This window comes from Meleagris gallopavo, chromosome 6, assembly GCF_905368555.1.
Source record: "Meleagris gallopavo chromosome 6, MGAL_WU_HG_1.1, whole genome shotgun sequence".
Taxonomy (NCBI): domain Eukaryota; kingdom Metazoa; phylum Chordata; class Aves; order Galliformes; family Phasianidae; genus Meleagris; species Meleagris gallopavo.
This window is the reverse complement of record NC_139409.1, coordinates 23,802,995-23,821,383: the sequence shown is the minus strand read 5'-3', so window position 1 is coordinate 23,821,383 and position 18,389 is coordinate 23,802,995. Positions and strand designations below refer to the sequence as shown.

The window sequence follows — 18,389 nt, the reverse complement described above, 5'->3', positions numbered from 1 at the left end:
GTAGCAGGACAGTGGTAAATAAAGAGTTGTGATAACAGTGCAGGATCAAATTCACAAGTATTTATAAACACAGTTTGAGTCTTGTGAGGGAACCAAGAAGATATTTAAAAACCAGAGAAAGATCCATATTTAAATAAGTTCAATAGTAGAATATTCTTCTGCAATGTAAGCAATTGTGAAATCCTGGCAAAATAAGTGAAATCCATTAGAAGCAAAAAAGAAAATAAGACTAGCAAGCGTAAAGGAATGAAAGAAAGGGTGAACTAATAAAAACAGTACAGCAGGAAGCAGCCTCATTATGAGAACAGAGATATAACAAGAGACAGAAGGAGATTAGCAAAACTCTTTTACAAGCTGCGTTATTTCTTTCAGTGCACATTTAAATCCATGTAGACTTCAGATGTGCTGACTACTGAGCGCAGCAGAAATGTAAGGTGTGAGAACCGTGAGATGCTGAGCAGCTCTCTGTAGCTCTTGGTCTTGGTCTCTGTATCCTTGCAAGCCTCCTGTTTTTCTGGTGTCTCACTTTTATGTTAGACTTGATATATGCCATGTCCAAGTTTGATGGATGCCATGTGCGTGTTATATTAGGTTCAAAACACAAGACCCTGCACAGTGCGATTGCTGAATGGGAGATTTTGAGGCGCATTTTGGAATTTTTCAGTGCTGGGAAGCAGTGTCTGGAGCCTTGAATTCAGAGCTCTGCTGGGCAAGGCTGCTCCCACTGCAGGGACTTGAGGGTCTGTGTCCTTGAGCGCACCCTGTGTCCTTGAGCTGAGCTGCCAGGAAAGACGGATGCCCCCGCCCTAGCTGTGGGATTGATGCCAGAGAAACTGTGGAATTGCAGGCTCTTATACACACCAGTAAGACTGCAGGACCAAGCCACCAGCCTGTCCTGCCTCCCTCCTTCTGATGCTGGGTCTGGTGAGAGCTGGACTGTCTCCCCACCTGCACCATGAGAACACCACAGATACACGGTCCTGTGCCCATGTCCAGGGAGGGCACAGTGGGTCTTTGAAGCTGCAGATCCCAGCTTCCCCCTTCACAGCCTTTCATGCCGGTTTCTGTGGATATATCCAGGGCTTCAGATAAATGCAGGTTGAGGCCCACTTTCAAGACCCAGCCCGTCCTGCTGTTCATGTGGTTTCTCCTGACACAAAGAGGCGCCTGAGGTGGAGCTCCGGAGCTCTCTGGTGGTGGAAAGCCCCATCCCACCCGATGCCACAATTTGGGACCAGGCTCTTGTTTATGTGGTCAGGAGAGGCTGGGAACAGGCAAGGCCCAGCCCAGTTCCCCAGCAGGTATCCCACACTTGGCTCTTCCCAGCACAGCGTGAGACATGGGTGACAGCCGGCAGTCATGTGGAAGAAACATGGTGGGGTCTTCAGGCTTCATACGCTTTCAGCAGCTCAGCAGTCAGGTCCCCACCTCCTACCCCCACCCTGTGGGTCTACTGCTCTGCCCTCCTTCCCCAGAGTAATGGAGGTGTCATGCTAGATGGGCAGGTGTCTCGTGTTCCTTGCAGCGACACTGGGACATGTCCAGCGCTGGGCTCTGCCCTGCTCAGGGGTCTGCTGCACTGTCCCACCAACCCTGCAGAGCAACTCTGGGGAGTGCGGGGGAAAGATGAGGAAATTAACTGTGTAATAAATCTCTGTAGAATTAAATTGAACTACCTATAAGCCACAGAGAGAAAAAAATAATAATCACATTTCCTCTTAAAATATACCATTATAGAAATAGAGCACTCCTGTCCCATTGGCTGGGGGAAAGGGACTGGATCCAATCATTATTTTTCATACCGACCTATTTTTGAGTTATGTTCATGAAAGAATTGTCTGCTTCTCTCTCCGAACACTTCCCTCTCCCTTGCTTTTTTTTTTTTGTTTTTACACTCCTATAACTCAAAAAAGGCCATGCTGATTTTTTTAATCTGTTAAAAATGTGCTCCCTGAGCTGAAACCAAATTTCAGCCCAGAGCAAATTTTTACGGCTGGGTTATAAATCCCTGAAAAACAGGATTCATAATGGAAGTGCTGACACAGCCTTAACTACTATATAGCAGTGTGAATGGCGCCACTATAATATCTATTAGAGATTCTTTAAAAAGTTTGCAAAATATTGTCTTGCCTTGCAGAGGAAAAGAAGCCAGAGTACTTAATGCCAACATAAACATGCTTTTAACCCATTATGTGCTAATTTGCAGAAAAGCTATTAATTCTGAGTAGGCGCACAGAGTGCACTACCGACAGGAAATGTTCTTAACTCCTGTTTGACTTGTAACATGGTTTTAATCACTTCCATGAAACACAAACGATGGCTTCAAACTCTGAATGTTGCTCAGAACATGAGAAGGGTGATTACAACAGAGAGGAAAACAGGAATTTGTTGGCAAAAGGGCTGAAGCCAAAAGGGAAAGAGCTACACCAAACAATAAAAATGGGACTCCGCTCGCTGTCGACTGGGGATGATTGCTTCATTTGACTCACAGCATTTAATGCTAGCCATCAACATGCCACTATTTAATCTCTGTCATGACACATACTGCGGGTCAAGTTCACTTTCTATCAGGCAATGAACATCTTTTCTTCTTCCTTGAACTCAGTCAATTGTTAGCACCTCACAGAGCTGGTTCTGCTACACAAGCTGTGCCTTGTTTTTGCGTTCTGTAGTTTGTGTATGAGGGACTGGTGTTGAACTAATTCTGCTCAGCTATCGTTTCCATGGTCTGCTAGGTAGGGAAGGGAAGCATGTCCCCAAGTCTGAAAGAAATAGAAGATGTTGGATGTAGTGCTTGGTCAGCAAAGTTCACAAAAAGACTTGCTTGAAAGTCCAGCAAAAAGTAGAACAAATCAATTCTGCAGTGTATTTAGATTCTTTCTTCTTTTCTTCATACAGGAATTTGTGCTTTTTCTCCAGCTAGCATTATTATTATGTGGAAATAGATGGGGATGGGATCAGTTGTTAGCTGAATCCTATAGGGCCATTCAGCAACAAAGGACAGTGCATAACTGCAGTGATATAAGCTTTTATGGCTTCCTGTTGTCATTAGGAAAAGAGATACTGTGCTAGGCCACTGATTGCTTGAACTCATGTGTAAGTTTACCCCACAGTTTTAGGAGGAAAGATAATTTTTTGAAAATTTTTTCTCTTCTGCTCTGCCTCTTGTTCGTATCTCTGCAGACTCTTCTGTGACTCCTGTCTCTGCTCTCACTGCTGCTTTCTTCTGCCCATGCCAGTGGTACCTGGGGGCAGTGAGTGAAGCAGAAGGATGTGAAGGGGAAGGAGTGAGGTCCCCCCTTCCCTTTTCCCCAAGAACCAAACAAACAATGGGGTCTGTAGGATTTAGGAGCAGATGATTTCCATGATGCTCTTAAGACAGAAGAAAGATTAATTCATAATCAAATCAGTATGGTTAGTTCTGCAACTTACTCCAGTGTATGCGGACAGTAAAAGGCAGTCACTATACACCAGATTCTGTTTTTTCTGACATTGACATTAGTCATGTAGACACCCACTGCTTATTCACAGTCACAGTCAGTGATTTCATGGGCTTCTCTGTAAACTAACTCCACATTTTTTCTATAATGAGTCCGTCTTGTGAAAAACAAAACCAAGGTCACAGAATCATCCTGCTATGATCACTACAGCATGAAGTGACTTAGGCTCAACCTGAAGAAGTAAGTTACCTTTCAATAAGGTGTAGTGTACAGTACAATGAGCAAACCTGGCAATAAAAAGCTAAGAAATGTTGAACAAGAAACTAATTTCCTCTCATAGTGAATTTGCTGGTATTTCTGCCCTTTTCCCAAATTCCATGCAAAACAGTCAATACTCTAGTAAATTCCCAGATGTGGAAGACCAAAGAAACTTCACATCCTTCTCCTAGAATGGGTCAAAGTAAATGGGAGGCACCAGGAGCATCTAGTGTGTCCAGTGCTGACATAAACCACTTTGACACAGGCTTGTACAAGAAAGAGTCTGTAACCTGAATTTCTGTCCCTTGTAACAATTGAGAATGTCTCAATCCAAAGACACAGAAGACCTGGGACTGCCTGGCTTCAGTTTTAGCCTTAAGTTCCCTGGGGAAAGCTCCCACAGAATGTTTTGACAGTCTACATTTTCCATTGAAATGGCATTCTGCTGGAAGATGCCTGGCCCCACCAGGTTTAATTTTGCCCCTCTCAAGGAGACAGACAGTTATGGGCTCTAAGTACCTTTGAAGATCAACCAGCTCTCTGGAGCTGCTGGAATGCCCGGCATTCACATTTTAAATCTTTCACTTAAGTAGGCTGCTTAAACCAGAGGACAAGTAAGCACCAGTCCTGGAATCCAAAAATCTCTGGCTTCCAAATTATGAGGACATGTTGCTTCTTCTGAACAGCAGAAATCTTATGCTGGGTCACTGGGATACAGTTTTTTGCTTTTATACCATTAATGAAGCCCTGAATCAAAAGAACTTGTGACCATTTCATTCTTGCATTGTTCCCTGTAACAGAAGTACCTGTGGAATAACTACGTGCTGGATCAAGTCCTTTAAAAATACAACAAAATTATTTTTGTTTGTTAAAGTACCTTCTTTTGTTTCCTGCTTCTGGTCTTGATTTTCCGTCTCTAAGTCATCCTGTGCTTTTGGTTCCACCATTTCTTCATCATCTTCATCCTCTGAAAAAAGCAATGAAAAGAAATTGTGAGATTCTCCACTTTAGGGGAAAGGGACATAATATATCTGTCTTTTTAAAAATCATCATCTATTACTAAATAGTGAAAACATTTACTTTATACTCAAAGTGTCCCTCTCGGAAACAAAGCCCCAGACTGCAAGACAATCTCCTAACACAGGGCACCTGCCACTTGTGCTCCCTCTGGCAACTTCCTATCTCAGATGACATCTGAATATCTCCTTGACCTCGGAGATGACTTCTTGGATGGCATGAGAACAGATGCAAACATGATTCAGCCTGGCAGCCATTCCAAAGTTGGGACACCTGTTATCCAGACACCTCATTTCCAATTCAATTCTCAGCAGATTAATTTATCTTTTGACCTACAGGAAGGGGTTAAATAGAAGTCTGACCTCAGGTCAGATGCCACTAGTAAGCAAATAAGCATGGCACAGTTCTGGAAAGTCATCACCATCAACGAGGGGAACACAGCAACCAAAAGCAGCATTTGGAGCTTAAGAGCCATTCTTGCATTAATATGAATTTAATGAACACTAAAATTTGACACATGTCAGTTAGTACTGCCAGATGTTTTAATGACCTTTCCTGACCTATGCAAATGCCTCTCTCCCTTCTTCTCTCTCCCCACATTCACATGTTCTTGTTTTATTCAGAAGGGCAAACCTTTCCTTTCCTTATGCCTGTCTGAAGTTACAGCAGTTCTGACTGCCCAAACCAAAACATAATGCAGTAGAGCTGGAAAGACAGACCAAGACCTCCTTACTTCTCTCCAGCTAGAGCAATGCAATACACTCCCCAGAGCCCAGGCCCTGCATTCAGCCCACTCACATCGTCCAGAGGGTACAAACACAGATTCAGTGAACTGCTAACACTGACAATAGAAGTGATACTAAAAGTGGGAGTTACAGTAATTAACAATTAGGCTGTGCAGGGAAGGGTTCTGGAGCAAAGACATACCATCAAGGCACAGTAAGTACTGTTGCACTGGCTGGGTCCACTGTGTGACAGAACAACATTCTCCTGGCCTGAGGCATTCAGCCATTAACAAAATTGTCGTAGGTCCTTTGCGGCTTTCTGAGCAACCCAGTTGTCACCGTATGGCCTATCAGGACATGACCTGCTGCAGGCCCACTCACTGCTCTAACACCAGCACATTAGCAGTGGGTCTGGCGGCAGCAAGGGACATTGTTGTGATGCTCGAGCTGCTTGGCTACCGTCACCTTCTCCTGTGCAGGCTGACTATGATCAGCTCCAGCTTCTCACAGAGATGTTACTGCTGACAGGTTGCATTCAGCCAACAGTAACACACAGCTGCATTTTGTTTTCAGTAACCTAATAGGTACCATTCTATTCCCATCACTTTGCCTACCCGGAGACTCCTCCCTGAAGCCTACAGAGTGCTGGCTGCTAGCTGACATCTCAGCTACAGAGCATGACTTAGCCACAAAACCAAGGAAGTGTCTCAGCACGGGCAGTATGCTTTTCCCTTTTAGGAAAATAATGAAATCTTGGTATAAGATCTGCCATCACTCTCCCTACCACTACTGAGGAAAAAATGGAAAGCTCAGAGAAAAGGAGGGAATAGGTACAATTTGCACACACTTTGATGCCTCACTTGGTAATCGCGTTTCCCTAGGTACCCTATCTATTCCTTGAAAGAGTTTTTAGCGAGTAAACTAGGGTATTTAAGTCAACAGAGCACATACACTGCTCTGCCCACTGTCCGAAATGCAGCTAGCATCCCACAGCACCAGCAGAAGGTGAGAGAGTGTATTTCACCATGGGTACACACAGAAGTGTAAAAAGGTCCATCTGTTCTCAGCCTAGCAGAGGTGAGGATGCACAGAGGAGAGAGAGACATTCCTAGTTTCAAAGAACAGATGAGAAGCATGAGAAGAGAGAGCAGGGACCAGCAGAGAAAGAAAGGAATACTGTGCTAACCTCAGGTACACATGCACACAGATAGGATCAGAACAGAGTATAGATAAATGCACACAGACACACTTATGGTAGATACGTAATGAAGCCAACTCCCACAGGAGTTTTGTGAGTCCTGCTTTACAAGTTTTCATTCCCTAGAGCACCAGCTCTTGGGGCTAGTTGTTTATATATGGATTTCAGCTTCCATTTTTAACCTGTTTCCAACCTGTCTGCTTGCACAGGGAAGTTTCAAATGATGAATGGTTTGAGAAAACATGCAGAAAGCAAACAACAAGAAAACCCTAATACTCAACTGAAATCGTGTGATTTTTAAGGCAGCATGCTACGCTTTTCAACACTCGCCCTGCAATTTGCTAATGCATAGGGACAATGCTGCAAACATGAAACCTGAGAATCTCTTTTGTAGCAAGTTTTCAGACTGTAATGAAGTAAATATATTCCTGTCCCACAGAAGTCCTTGACCTCCCTGATTCTGTGTGCCAAATTGTTTGTCTGTCTATTGCTGTTCCTACTTCTAAAGCAGAGGACTAAAGACTATGGCACAGCTGGAGCAGGGGCTGTAGAGACACTTCAGCACCTATTAAGGTAGATCTTCTCTACTCCCCTTCCTTCCCCTTCTGGGAACAATCTAATCCACGTTTCCCTAGATTTCCCCAGATCTAATTGCAACAGGAAGAAGAACCAAAGGTTGTTACAACACGTGCCATGCCTTTTTGTCCAAAAGCACACACATCAATATATCAGTTTTACTGGGAATACTGTGCAAGAGCTTATAGCAGGTTTGATACAGTTCAGACGTCCTTATTTATTTACGGAGAAATGTATGCATATTCAAAAGAAAAAATTCAGCTAAAAGAACGGTATGGTTGTGAGCCAAATGCTAAAATGCTAGCAATGCCAGAATTTGGATTGCCTGGGCACGATTAGCTCCCTCCACTCCCCACGTGTAGGCATGATGACATCATTCTGGAATTTCCTCCCTCTTGAGTGCTTGGCCTCATTTTCTGGGTGCTCACAGGAGACACGTGGGGTCTGAAATGAAGGGAAGCTGAAGTCAAGTGAGCCTGTGCTTTGAATGGAAAGTGCTATGGAAATGCTATGCATGCAAAAGCTTCCAGATCTCTCACTGTTGGTTTTGACTAATTGTTGTCATTCAGACAGTTTTGCCCCTTTTCTCTGTGCTTCAGCACTTTTGCATGACTCTGGTAATATTGTACAGGGCGCACTAGAGATAAAAGGTTGGAAGGCAATCAATGTTCTCTGTGTCCAGTGTAACATTTGGACATGAGATCTGAGGCCAGAACACTGAGTGGAAGAAAACAAGAACTAGAAATGTTAAAAAGCTGACTTCCCATTGATTGGCAGAAACAGGCATCTCTTAAGGAAAAAAATCACCATATGTTATCATATAATAAAAACTGTATCATCACAGATATTCAAAAGGGCTAACTAAGGATGTCCAGGGAACCTGCCTTCTAGAATATTCAATGTTACTTGGCTTTGCAACCTGAATGCTTATTTGCCATTGCTTTTTCTTTTTTATATGTATCTTTCACTATTTAATGTTGATGTATGCATGCTTGTACATGTTCATAGTACATACATTTGTGACTGTGCATAAGGATAGTCAGGCGTATGTGCAATTGACTGTGCACATTCATATACTTCACAGAATGGGAAATGCCTTGGCATTCATTTTCCTCTCTTTTACTTAATGAGAGAAAGATAACAGTGAGTGTACATTTACTGAAGAGTCTGTGAGTGTCTACATGCTTAGCTGTTTCCACACACACCAGTTAGCCTGCATATGCCATAGCAGAAATTGTGCAGGGAGATGATGACAGCTTTGTTGTTCCTGAATACAAATAGCCCTTCCCTGTGTAAGAGCATATCTGACGTGGGGAAGTTCAGAGAAATGACTTTTCAACAGCTTACATAGCAGTAGTAAGAGTCTCCCAGTCATATTTGGCAAACAGAGTTGCTACTTAGACCAGTAGTGCTACACTCTGTTCAGACGATCTAAATCAGAACCCAAATGTCTATTAAAGGAACCACATGAAAAAGAGCTAGTAATGAAGAAGCGTATGGCTGCTGTGTAACACTTCTTTGTAGATCCCAAAGGACTTTGCAAGGAGACCAGTTTATTATCCCCATTTACTATGCTGAGGCTGACGCATAGACCCATTCTCTCTGTAGATCGCTCAGTAGACCAACAGCTGGGTGGAGAGGAAAGGCTGACTTCAGAGTTTCAGCTTAGAATCCTACCCACTAAGGCCACCCTGCCTTTTACTGTAAATACGCCATTTCTCAATCAAAATGATCACTAAGTGCTTCGGTTAAACAAAATGTTTGTCTGCTGGAACTGGTGGAGCCATATGTGGGTTTAATACAGACCGACATCGCTGGACCAAATACCGTTTCTTCCTAACTCAGAGCCTGATGACTCTCTGGGCTCTAGGAGCTGGCCAGTTAGTCCTAACAGTGCTCTGTTTAACATAATTAAGTAAAAACAGAGCAATTGTTTTCAACTTGTACTTAGCTTTGAACATTCTTGCTTTTGTTACAGGCCAGAAGGTGGTCTCACATGTCTAAAAGCTTGCCTTTTTCCCCACCTGTAGAAGCTGCTCTAATAAGAAAGTATGACTTCTCTCTACAAACCTGGTTTTGTTCTGCATATAAACTACTAGGTTTTAAATGCTGCCTAGCTTCAGTGAGTCTGGTCTTTTGCTTGGCCTCTGCAAGGGTGGATCACCATTTTGCAGCTCCAGAAAAAGGAGGGGAAAGCCCTGCAAACATGTGGCTAACTCACTGGCACCTGCAGAGGAAAAGCTCAGATGTGTAGAATTGGGCCAAATGTTCACAGAGAGCACAGATATCTCAGGAAGTCATGCCTCGCATTTATACAGAGCTGGATTTATCACCGCTTGGGCTTTCCAGTGTTTTATATCACTGTATTTATTTTTACAGCTTATAAAAACATACTAGGCACGTTCAGGGCAAGCTAGAATACAGTAATTACATCTAAGACTTCATATGACATTGGCTTATGGGTTTAATTCTTGAGATGAATATTGTTTTGCTTGGGTGAACATTTTATCTTTGTTGGTTGCCTGAATTTTGGATTACCACTTTTAGGCAGTTAGCAGAGGTTCTACTCAAATAGTTTACTAAACAGTTTTGTTTTGTTTTGTTTTTGTTTTTTAGAATTTCTGTAATTACAATCATCTGCTTTGTTAATATATGTGCTACCATTTAAACAGCAAGAAGCATGCTGTGCATTCTTCTTGAAATGAGGACTTCTATCTCCTCAGACTTGCACTTCCGACATAGTTAAGAAGTTGCAGCTTCTGTTTACAGTTTTAAGTATTGACAGATATACTGAATTAGAGTGATAGCTCTGTTTTTAAAAATAAAAATATACCTTTTACTAAAGGTATATCTTCAAAATAGCAATTAAATTAGCACCACAATCATATACTTTATTGTCTAAGTCACAGATATATGAGAAGTCAGCAGGTTATTATATGGGGTTTTACATCAGCATCAGTACTCCCTCAGTGCGTGAGAAGGCTTGGTTGTGAATATGAGACATTCAATAAAATCAAGTGTCTTCACAAGAAGCAGACTTGATTTTGCAACTGTGAAATACTAGAAAAGTTGCATCACTTTTATATTTACAGCTGTTCAAATTCATTTTGCTGTTTCTGATATGAAAGAATTACACTGAGCAAGGACAAATGCATCATGTTTACATTGACATAAGCCTGGAATATTGTCAGCATTATCCTGAGAAAAAGTTAAAACACTGTCTTTCCTCACTGACGACATACTTTCCAACACTAGCAAAATATGCAACAAGGAAACACATACTTAAAAATAGGACTGCTTGACATTTCACATTTTTGAAAATCTATGATTTGCAATCTGTCTGAATGGCCTATTTTAATATAATGTGATTTTTTGAAACATGTCCAGTTATTCACTTTCATCTTTTGACTGCCCTTTGAAGCACGAAGAGAATTAATTCATCAGTGGATTCTGTTTGCAGAGTGGGATGTGAGACTGGACGTACACTGGGCACATGTTAGTCATCCCAGATGGAAATATTCTTGGATGCAGGCTCTTCTTGGCTACAGACAGCTACCTCCTAAAATGTATTTCAGTTAACCAAAACAAGGAAGATTACTTACTGATGAATACTGAAAAAACAGAGGTGAAGAGATCTTAGCCCAAGCTCAGTGCAACATGCAACAAATTTCCGATTAGAATTTCATGCAAGTCTGAGTTTGTGAGCACAAAGCATGAAAAATCATACACATGCAAGGTATCTCTGCATGTTTCCATAAAATCTCTGAAGTTTCCACAAAAACTTCTAACTGCACAAAAAGAACATTAAAAAGTTCCAGGTCTATTTTCAGAGTTCCTTGTCCCTGATGTGCCATACTCCCAACATGTTATCTAGTCCTTATGAACTAGTACAGACAGTTGTATTTTCTACTGGCATTATATCTGCCGTGTGAAAAGAGAATTTTAGAAGAAGGGCAAGATTGGATGAATGTATGTCTGGAACTACCACATTGCCATGAAACCTAAAGCACATGAATAAAAGCATGTGACATTCCTCCTTTGGTTTCCATCTATACTGTTCATTAATTGTCTGGGAAAAAAAAGTGGTCTACCTGTATCCTTTTTGATCACAGTTCTGCAACAGCAAGAATAAATCACAGCACTATATGGACTGGTTAGCATCTTCCAACTCCCTTGATTATCTTCTTTCATCTTGTGGTATGTTGCTTTTTTTTAGTATAAGGCTGGATATATTAATGAAATATAGGCTGTATCAGTAATAATTCTTTTACCAGATTCAAGTATACTGACTGAATCTCCTTGAAGAAAACACTGTATCAAAATGTAACTACAAAATCTGTATTATATATATAATTCATAATGTTGGGCGTTTATACATCACTGTAACGCAGAAGATTGGAGGACATTTTTTCTCTGGAATTAATACATTCAGCCTAACATCTTCTATTGTTAGCACACTAGGCCTAATACACCAGTTTTAAAAGTGCAGGACTAATAGAAAAAACTGTAAGTCTTACTGTTTCTTGCAAAATGAAATTCTACTCATGTATCAGTCTACCACATCCCAAAAGGGTTTTCTGATCCCATCCCTTCTACTGCAGTGCCAATCTCTGCAAAGGTTCACCCACTGTCCCATAAGAAGCAGGTGATACTACTGGGCATTACAACCAGTTCCCTAGAGTCCTCCTCTCAGGCTTCAGCTGTTCTTGTACCAGTGCAATGCAGGAAATATGTATTTCACATAGAAAACAAACACCATAGCCTGACAGGCTGAGAGGAGTAATTTAGCTCAGAAAATTTATTTTGCCTACAGCATAGGCTGTGTCTGTATGGTTGCCACTTAAAAATTTGTCCTGAAATTTACTACACTTCCCTCTTAAAACAAGTACTCCATAAGTAGTTTTTACTCAACCTTTCTTTTTAAAGCTCTCCTTAACAATTACTGCATTCAATTACTCCTGGTTGGGGAATTCTCAGGTCTCCTCATATATGATTTCTCATAACCATCTCCTGGTCTGGGGTTTCACCACTCAGCTCCAGCTCCTGTGCCTCTTCCCAACTTGTGCTTGCAGTCAGGCTTCTTTTTGGTATGTTGCAAAGACAGATCTTATTTTTCCATTTTGTGACAAATGATAGACTATCATAGCCAAATGGCAAGGAAACGTCACAGAATCTTGTTTTATCATAGCATTTCACAAATCTTGATATCAAACTATCCAAATCTCCTCACATCTCTGATTGCAAACCTTCACGCTGGTTCAAGTATTAGAATCAATGCCTCAGAACGTAATCACTTCTTTTCTAATTAAAATGGAAAGCTGCCTCTGATTCTTCAGGGAAGCATTTTTCTAAACCAAGAAACTGATTTTCCAGTTACTTGGCCTGCTCACAGTTTTCAGTTGTGGTGAAAGTCTCAGAATTCAAAGTGTCCCTTGTTTTTAGTTTCTGGTCGGTCTAGACCAGACATGGATTTTTCTCTCCTCTTTTGGACTGTTGCAACATCACACTGATTGAAAGCATTTGCAGTCCCCAGAGAACTAAACTGCAGAGAGCACCACTGGAGTTATCACCTCTTCAAGCCTTCCTCCTCTTCCTCCCTCCCCAAAGTTCATGTTCAATTCTATTGCACTTGAAAATATTCCAGTTGGAAGATGTAACACAAAAAGAAAAGTACAGAAGTTTCCTTTTCTTGGCCATGGTTGGGTCTTCAAATAAAAATGCCAACATGAAATAATGGTAGAGCAGCAGAAGCTTACAGCAGCATTTACAGACTGCTAGCTCCCAAACCAAATAGTATAAATTTAAAATATCCTACTGGAGTATAGCTCCAATTGCATTATCCATTAGGAAAAAAAAGCAATAGGGACACTTCATTTGTGGGGATAAAGAGGGATTTGCTAAATCGTGTGGGTTTTCACAATCTCTGAAACCTGTTGGAGGTTGTTTGTTCCTCAGGGTGTTGCTGGCAGAAATCGTGCCATGCCAGCAGCACGAAAGGATTCCTGTCCTGGGGTAGGGCACCCAGACAAGTGGCAGATCTTGTGGATTGGGCCTGCTCAAGTCATTTTCAAGCCCTCAGATCATGTAATACTGTTAAAGCACAAAAGCCTAAGTACGTTAATGAAAACCAGTCCCCACAACCTAGGGCACTAGCAGCAATTGTTAAACAAAAGCCGCTTTCATACTACACAAGCACACACGTGCAGATGATGTATCTGGCATTCGCATGGTGCCTGATTTGCAGGTCGGTCACAGAAGATCATTACCTCAGCTGGACACTAGATGCTTAAAGCCTTAACTACATGGCAGACCAAGTGAAACCTATGGGATTTTTACTGCTGACGCAGAGGCTAAGACTTCATAGACTCCGCAAGTCATCTCTCTTATTTTCCATAATGCTTCTGCTTGAGCAGGATTACAAAATCTTGCCATTGTGGAATAAATTAATTCTCTGCTTCCATATTCTGCTTTGGTCAGTGAGGTCACACTAATACAAGTTAGGTCAAATGCTCCAGCTGGTGCTGAGCTTAACTTCCCCTCCAAGCATTGGTATCTCAAACAGGGTAGGCCTTTAAGAGCTTCTCCCTTTATTTTTTTGGATATGAGGTAACATTTTGGCCCCAAACCCTGAAATTAGTTGTATGGCTACATAGTTTGCATGGCCATGGTTTTACTTCAGCTTTTCCACACATCTCTCTTGCTTTCTCTTTTCTAAGGCACTTAACAAATAAAAAAAAATCAGTGCTTAAACTATAGAACTTTCTCCTGAAACTGCAACATCTGAGAGCACAAATCTTTTCAAACCTCAACAGAGAGAAGTGGAGACAAGAATGCTGATGTATTACAAGGATAATTGAAAAAAACAACTATACTCATAAACAATTACCACAGCAAATACACAAGAACTCCCTCTTTGTTTCCCTGACACACACACATACACTTTGCTCAGCTCTTTAAAATTAACCATTAGTCATATGGCAAAAGCATTTTACATGAGCAAAGGTTCATTCCAACATTTGTCTTTAAAAAGCCAAAAATCTTTTTTATTAAAAAGTTAAACTACAGAAGAGCAGCTAGGTGAAGGCACAATGACTTGTGTTATTATTACAACAGACACCAAGTGGACTCCGCTTAATTCAGTTTCCCACTGATGCCGTTTCACCTTAGTCACCAGTGTTAGTCCTGATTTGCATCAGCCTGCGTGAAAAAGAAATACCCTCTGACAGTTTTGAACTTGCCACGTTTTAATTTCACTCTTTCTGTGCGCACAGAAGCACAGAGGCTTCCTCCCCTGCTATCCTAGTTTCAGGGATACCAAGGGCTGTCAGCAGGCAACACCTTCCAGCAGCGGGGAAACCAGGGTGCCCAAAGCCTCTCCTAAAACAACTGCAGATGGTGGAATAAAATCCTGGTCTCCCAGCTCCTGGCCAGACATCACCTCCCCGGGGTGAGTGATCAGAGCTGCTGCGCCTCCCTCAGTCAAAGAGCTGCTCACCACACAGCCAGCCTCCCTGGGCCTGCTGCACCCCCTCCCAACCCTTAGTTACCTCCCTCCCCCTCTCTGTAGCATGGCATTGACTCTGGCCATTCCCAGCCCTCCTTCTGATGGGGCTCATGCTTCAAAGCCTCCAGCCTCCACAGAGGACGGCCTTTTCCTTCCTCCCAGCCTCCCTCCAGCTTCCATGGCATCAATCTTCCTGAGACTGGCATCAAAAATCCCCTATGTGCAATTGCGTGGATGGCATATGCAGGCAGACATCCCCAGCTGCAGGCACCTGTTTGACACAGAAATGCCTTCTGATTTGGATTCACATGTGAATACTTCAAGGTCTTTAGAGAACCTGGGTCTTAATATGCTTATTTAAAAAATATTAAAAACAGCTCTCAAGCCCCACAACTCCCAGATTGCTATGGTTAGAAAAGCCACCTCAGCTTGGAGGGCCAGGGATGCTTTTCTATGTGTTTTCAGTTTTATCAGAACTGAACAGGCAGATTGAATCTGCACTTGGAACGTGGGCAAGATGAAACTGCAGCTGGGCACTGCAATTTGCTTCCTTGTCTCCAGTTTACAGTTCCAATTCACCAGGAAAATCTCGTCTGTGGCTACTTTATATCTTTCACACTTCAGAAAATGGATTTGTTGAAGTACAACAGGCTGTCTCTAAGGCAAAATAGTTCCTTTTCTCTCCAAACAATGTAAAGACAGCTTGCAGAGCACTCAGCTACAGACAAGGGTGTTATGTCAAGAGAGCCACATGAAAATGGAGATAATCAAAGAACATCCTGAATTGGAAATGATTCAGAAGGACCACCAAGTCTACCTCCTACCACCACACAGGACTATCTAAAATGCAAACCATAAATTAAATACAGTAAACTGGGCTATGCTGCCTCATAGTCCTTCACTTAGAGAAGCTTCTCTGCATACACTTAGGAAAGAAAAAAAAAAAAGAAAAGAAGAAAAAACAAAAAACAAAAAGCAAAAGAAAGAAGCAGCTGGATTCAGCTCCTACGTCCCTTCAGCTGCAAGACAAATCACAGCTGCAAAGTTTACATGTGTTAAGTGGGGATGCCACAAGCCAGTCTGCAACAAGGTTGTCATCCTCATCTGAGGAAACACAATGGGCATACATGCCAATGAATTGACTGCAAGTGAAGCATTTGGCTGAGATAATTCAAAGCACATTGTAATTCATGAGTTGACTATTCTATCTACAGCCTATCATGAAACCCAGAAATGCTGCAGCCATCAAAAAGGTGCAGACTCACAAAACCTTAGTCTTTTGCAAAATGTAGCCACTGTCTTCATGGAAGGGGAGAGATTAAGCTGAAGAGACAGTGCTAGAAGTATCAAAATGGCGTGTTTTGACAGTTTATGAATGAAATGTTAGGGGCTTTCCATTAAAAAGCACTTCTCACTTTGTACTTATAGCTTATTTTAAAATATGAGATGAAGAAATCAAAATTAAGAGATAGCATTTTTGTTAAAACACAGTGCAATGGACCAGATTGGAAAATAAGCCAAAATTTTATTTAAGGTGGAGTTTGAGTATACTCCCTCAAACTGAAACAAAATTCTATTTTGAAATGTCACATTTCATAACACTGCATGAAGAATGGATTCCCAGCTCCAAGTAGTACCTAAGTGAAACTGAGTTAGGTTTTTTAGATCTGATACTAGAGCAACTCAGAATCACACATTGGGAACACAATACTATGATGAGCCTCTTCTCCTGTGATCTGAGATTTCCTCTCCTACAAATTGAGATTAATCATTTCTTTTAGATGGGACAAAGTTCCATTAGTAAGTGGCTCCAAGCAAAATTCACATTTTCCTGAGAAGATGATAACTGACACAGTTGACAAATCTACACGGAGCCACGGAGCACATATGAAACACAGCCCAGTACATCAGACCCTCCCAAAATTAGGAGGGAATGTACAAATGGGCATTTATCACTTTTGAGGGCTGATCTTGCCTTTTTTTTTTTTTTTTTTTTTTTGAATGCAGAATTCCAAATGAAGGGGACAAATGCATTAGGAAGCCAGCAAAGTACAACCAAACACAAATCTGTACCTATGGCCCTTGCATGGTGAAAGGAGAATCACCTATGCAAGTCAAAGTCTGATAAGCTTCTCTGAAACCATTGTTTTAGTTGCTGTACTGTTATACAGCTGGATAAAAAAGGAAAAAGCAGCACAGTGGAGGCGTTTGCTTTGGGGTTAGACACTGGGGATAATGCTAAATTCAGCAGTCACAGCAGAACAAATAGAAACTGTGAGCTTTTCCACCACATTAATGAAAATTCATTCAAAAGGTGGAGTGTAATGTTCTTCAAGAAGGATAATTCACATACGCTGTGCGATTCAAACATTCATGTCTCCACACCAGCTCTGCACCACCTCAGGATTTATGTTTCATTTCAGTTTTCAGCGGACTGTTCATGAATGACCAACGACAAAAGAGCATGTGTGCATTTTTCTTTTTCACAGGTCCTGTTAATGAGGACTCTGTTGCATTAAGACAGTCAAAACTGTCTCTGGCAAAATGTGTTGAACCAAGGTGTTTGTGCCTGCATAAAATTAAGCCACAAGTAAAGCACTTATTTCTGACAGCAGATTTATAATAGGAAAATCCCAGCAGGAACGAAGAGTTAGAAATCACCGCTATAACCTTTTTCATAAACTTCACCTTGATTTAGTATCTCAAACAAGTAGCAGGAAAGGCTAACAGCAGAGGTAATCCTATCATCTTTTCTCTGACAGCACCATTCCATCTTTTTGACTTCCTCATGCTGCTAACATGAATTCAAATCATCTGTGTTTAAAGTTAAATGCAGTGATTGACAGATCTTTGTAGTCTCAGTCCGTACTGAAGATTATTCTAGATACCTATCAGTTATTACTACAAGCTCTGTCTGATATTCAATACCTACAGGGAAAATTGTTTTTAACAGTGTAATATCTGATCTATTTTGAAAGCTATTTTAAAATAAGAAACTAACTATAACCAGGTGGCTAAAATCCAGACAGGTTTTTTATGGGTTGATTTTTGGAGGGAGAAGGTGGAAGATAACAGCAGAACTCTGTTATACTGCAGTAACAACCATGATTCAGAGCAAAACAAGACAAAAATGAAGCATTTTGTTTTGATTTCATGACATCAACTTGTGAAAAAACACCTATTCAAATAACATAGGGTACAGCAAAGTTTATGGGTTTGTTCCTGGCTTTTAATAAAGCCTCATGACAGCATGTACTGCTGTGAAGTTACTGCTGGCTTTTGCAAACACAAGTCATGTCAGAGCCCAGCCACTATGCTACAAAACCGGGATATTGCAAGAGACCTCTGGGTGCACTACATCTCCTGCTATGGACACAAACAGAAAACACAGCAGTGAATCAGTGAAGGGCCAATAGTACAGAAAAGCAGCAGAATATCCTCTTTAATTAATAGCCCGTAAGCTCAGCTCTGCCAACCCCACAGCTGCAATGCAGCTATCAAATATAAATTCAGCTCTTGATTACAGAGGTGCAAGACAGGCTAGATATATGCAGAGGAAGAAAAGTCAGTTGAGTAGGATAACACTCCAGTGGTGCCACACACACAGGGAAGAAAGTGGAAGTACTGTTCTCACACATGGGCAGACCAGCCCCAGTGGAATAAGAGTCACA

The 18,389-nt window shown here is 41.6% G+C and overlaps 1 protein-coding gene across 5 annotated transcripts in view; it reads right to left on the bottom strand.

Moving 5' to 3' along the window:
- Positions 1 to 18,389, bottom strand: part of DYNC1I1 (dynein cytoplasmic 1 intermediate chain 1) — a 181,171-nt gene that overhangs the window by 78,646 nt on the left and 84,136 nt on the right. For all 5 annotated transcript variants that reach the window (XM_085227476.1, XM_085227479.1, XM_085227477.1 and 2 more), the window contains one exon: positions 4,576 to 4,665. In XM_085227476.1, the coding sequence (XP_085083602.1) occupies positions 4,576 to 4,665 (90 nt within the window). The remainder of the gene's footprint in view (positions 1 to 4,575; positions 4,666 to 18,389) is intronic.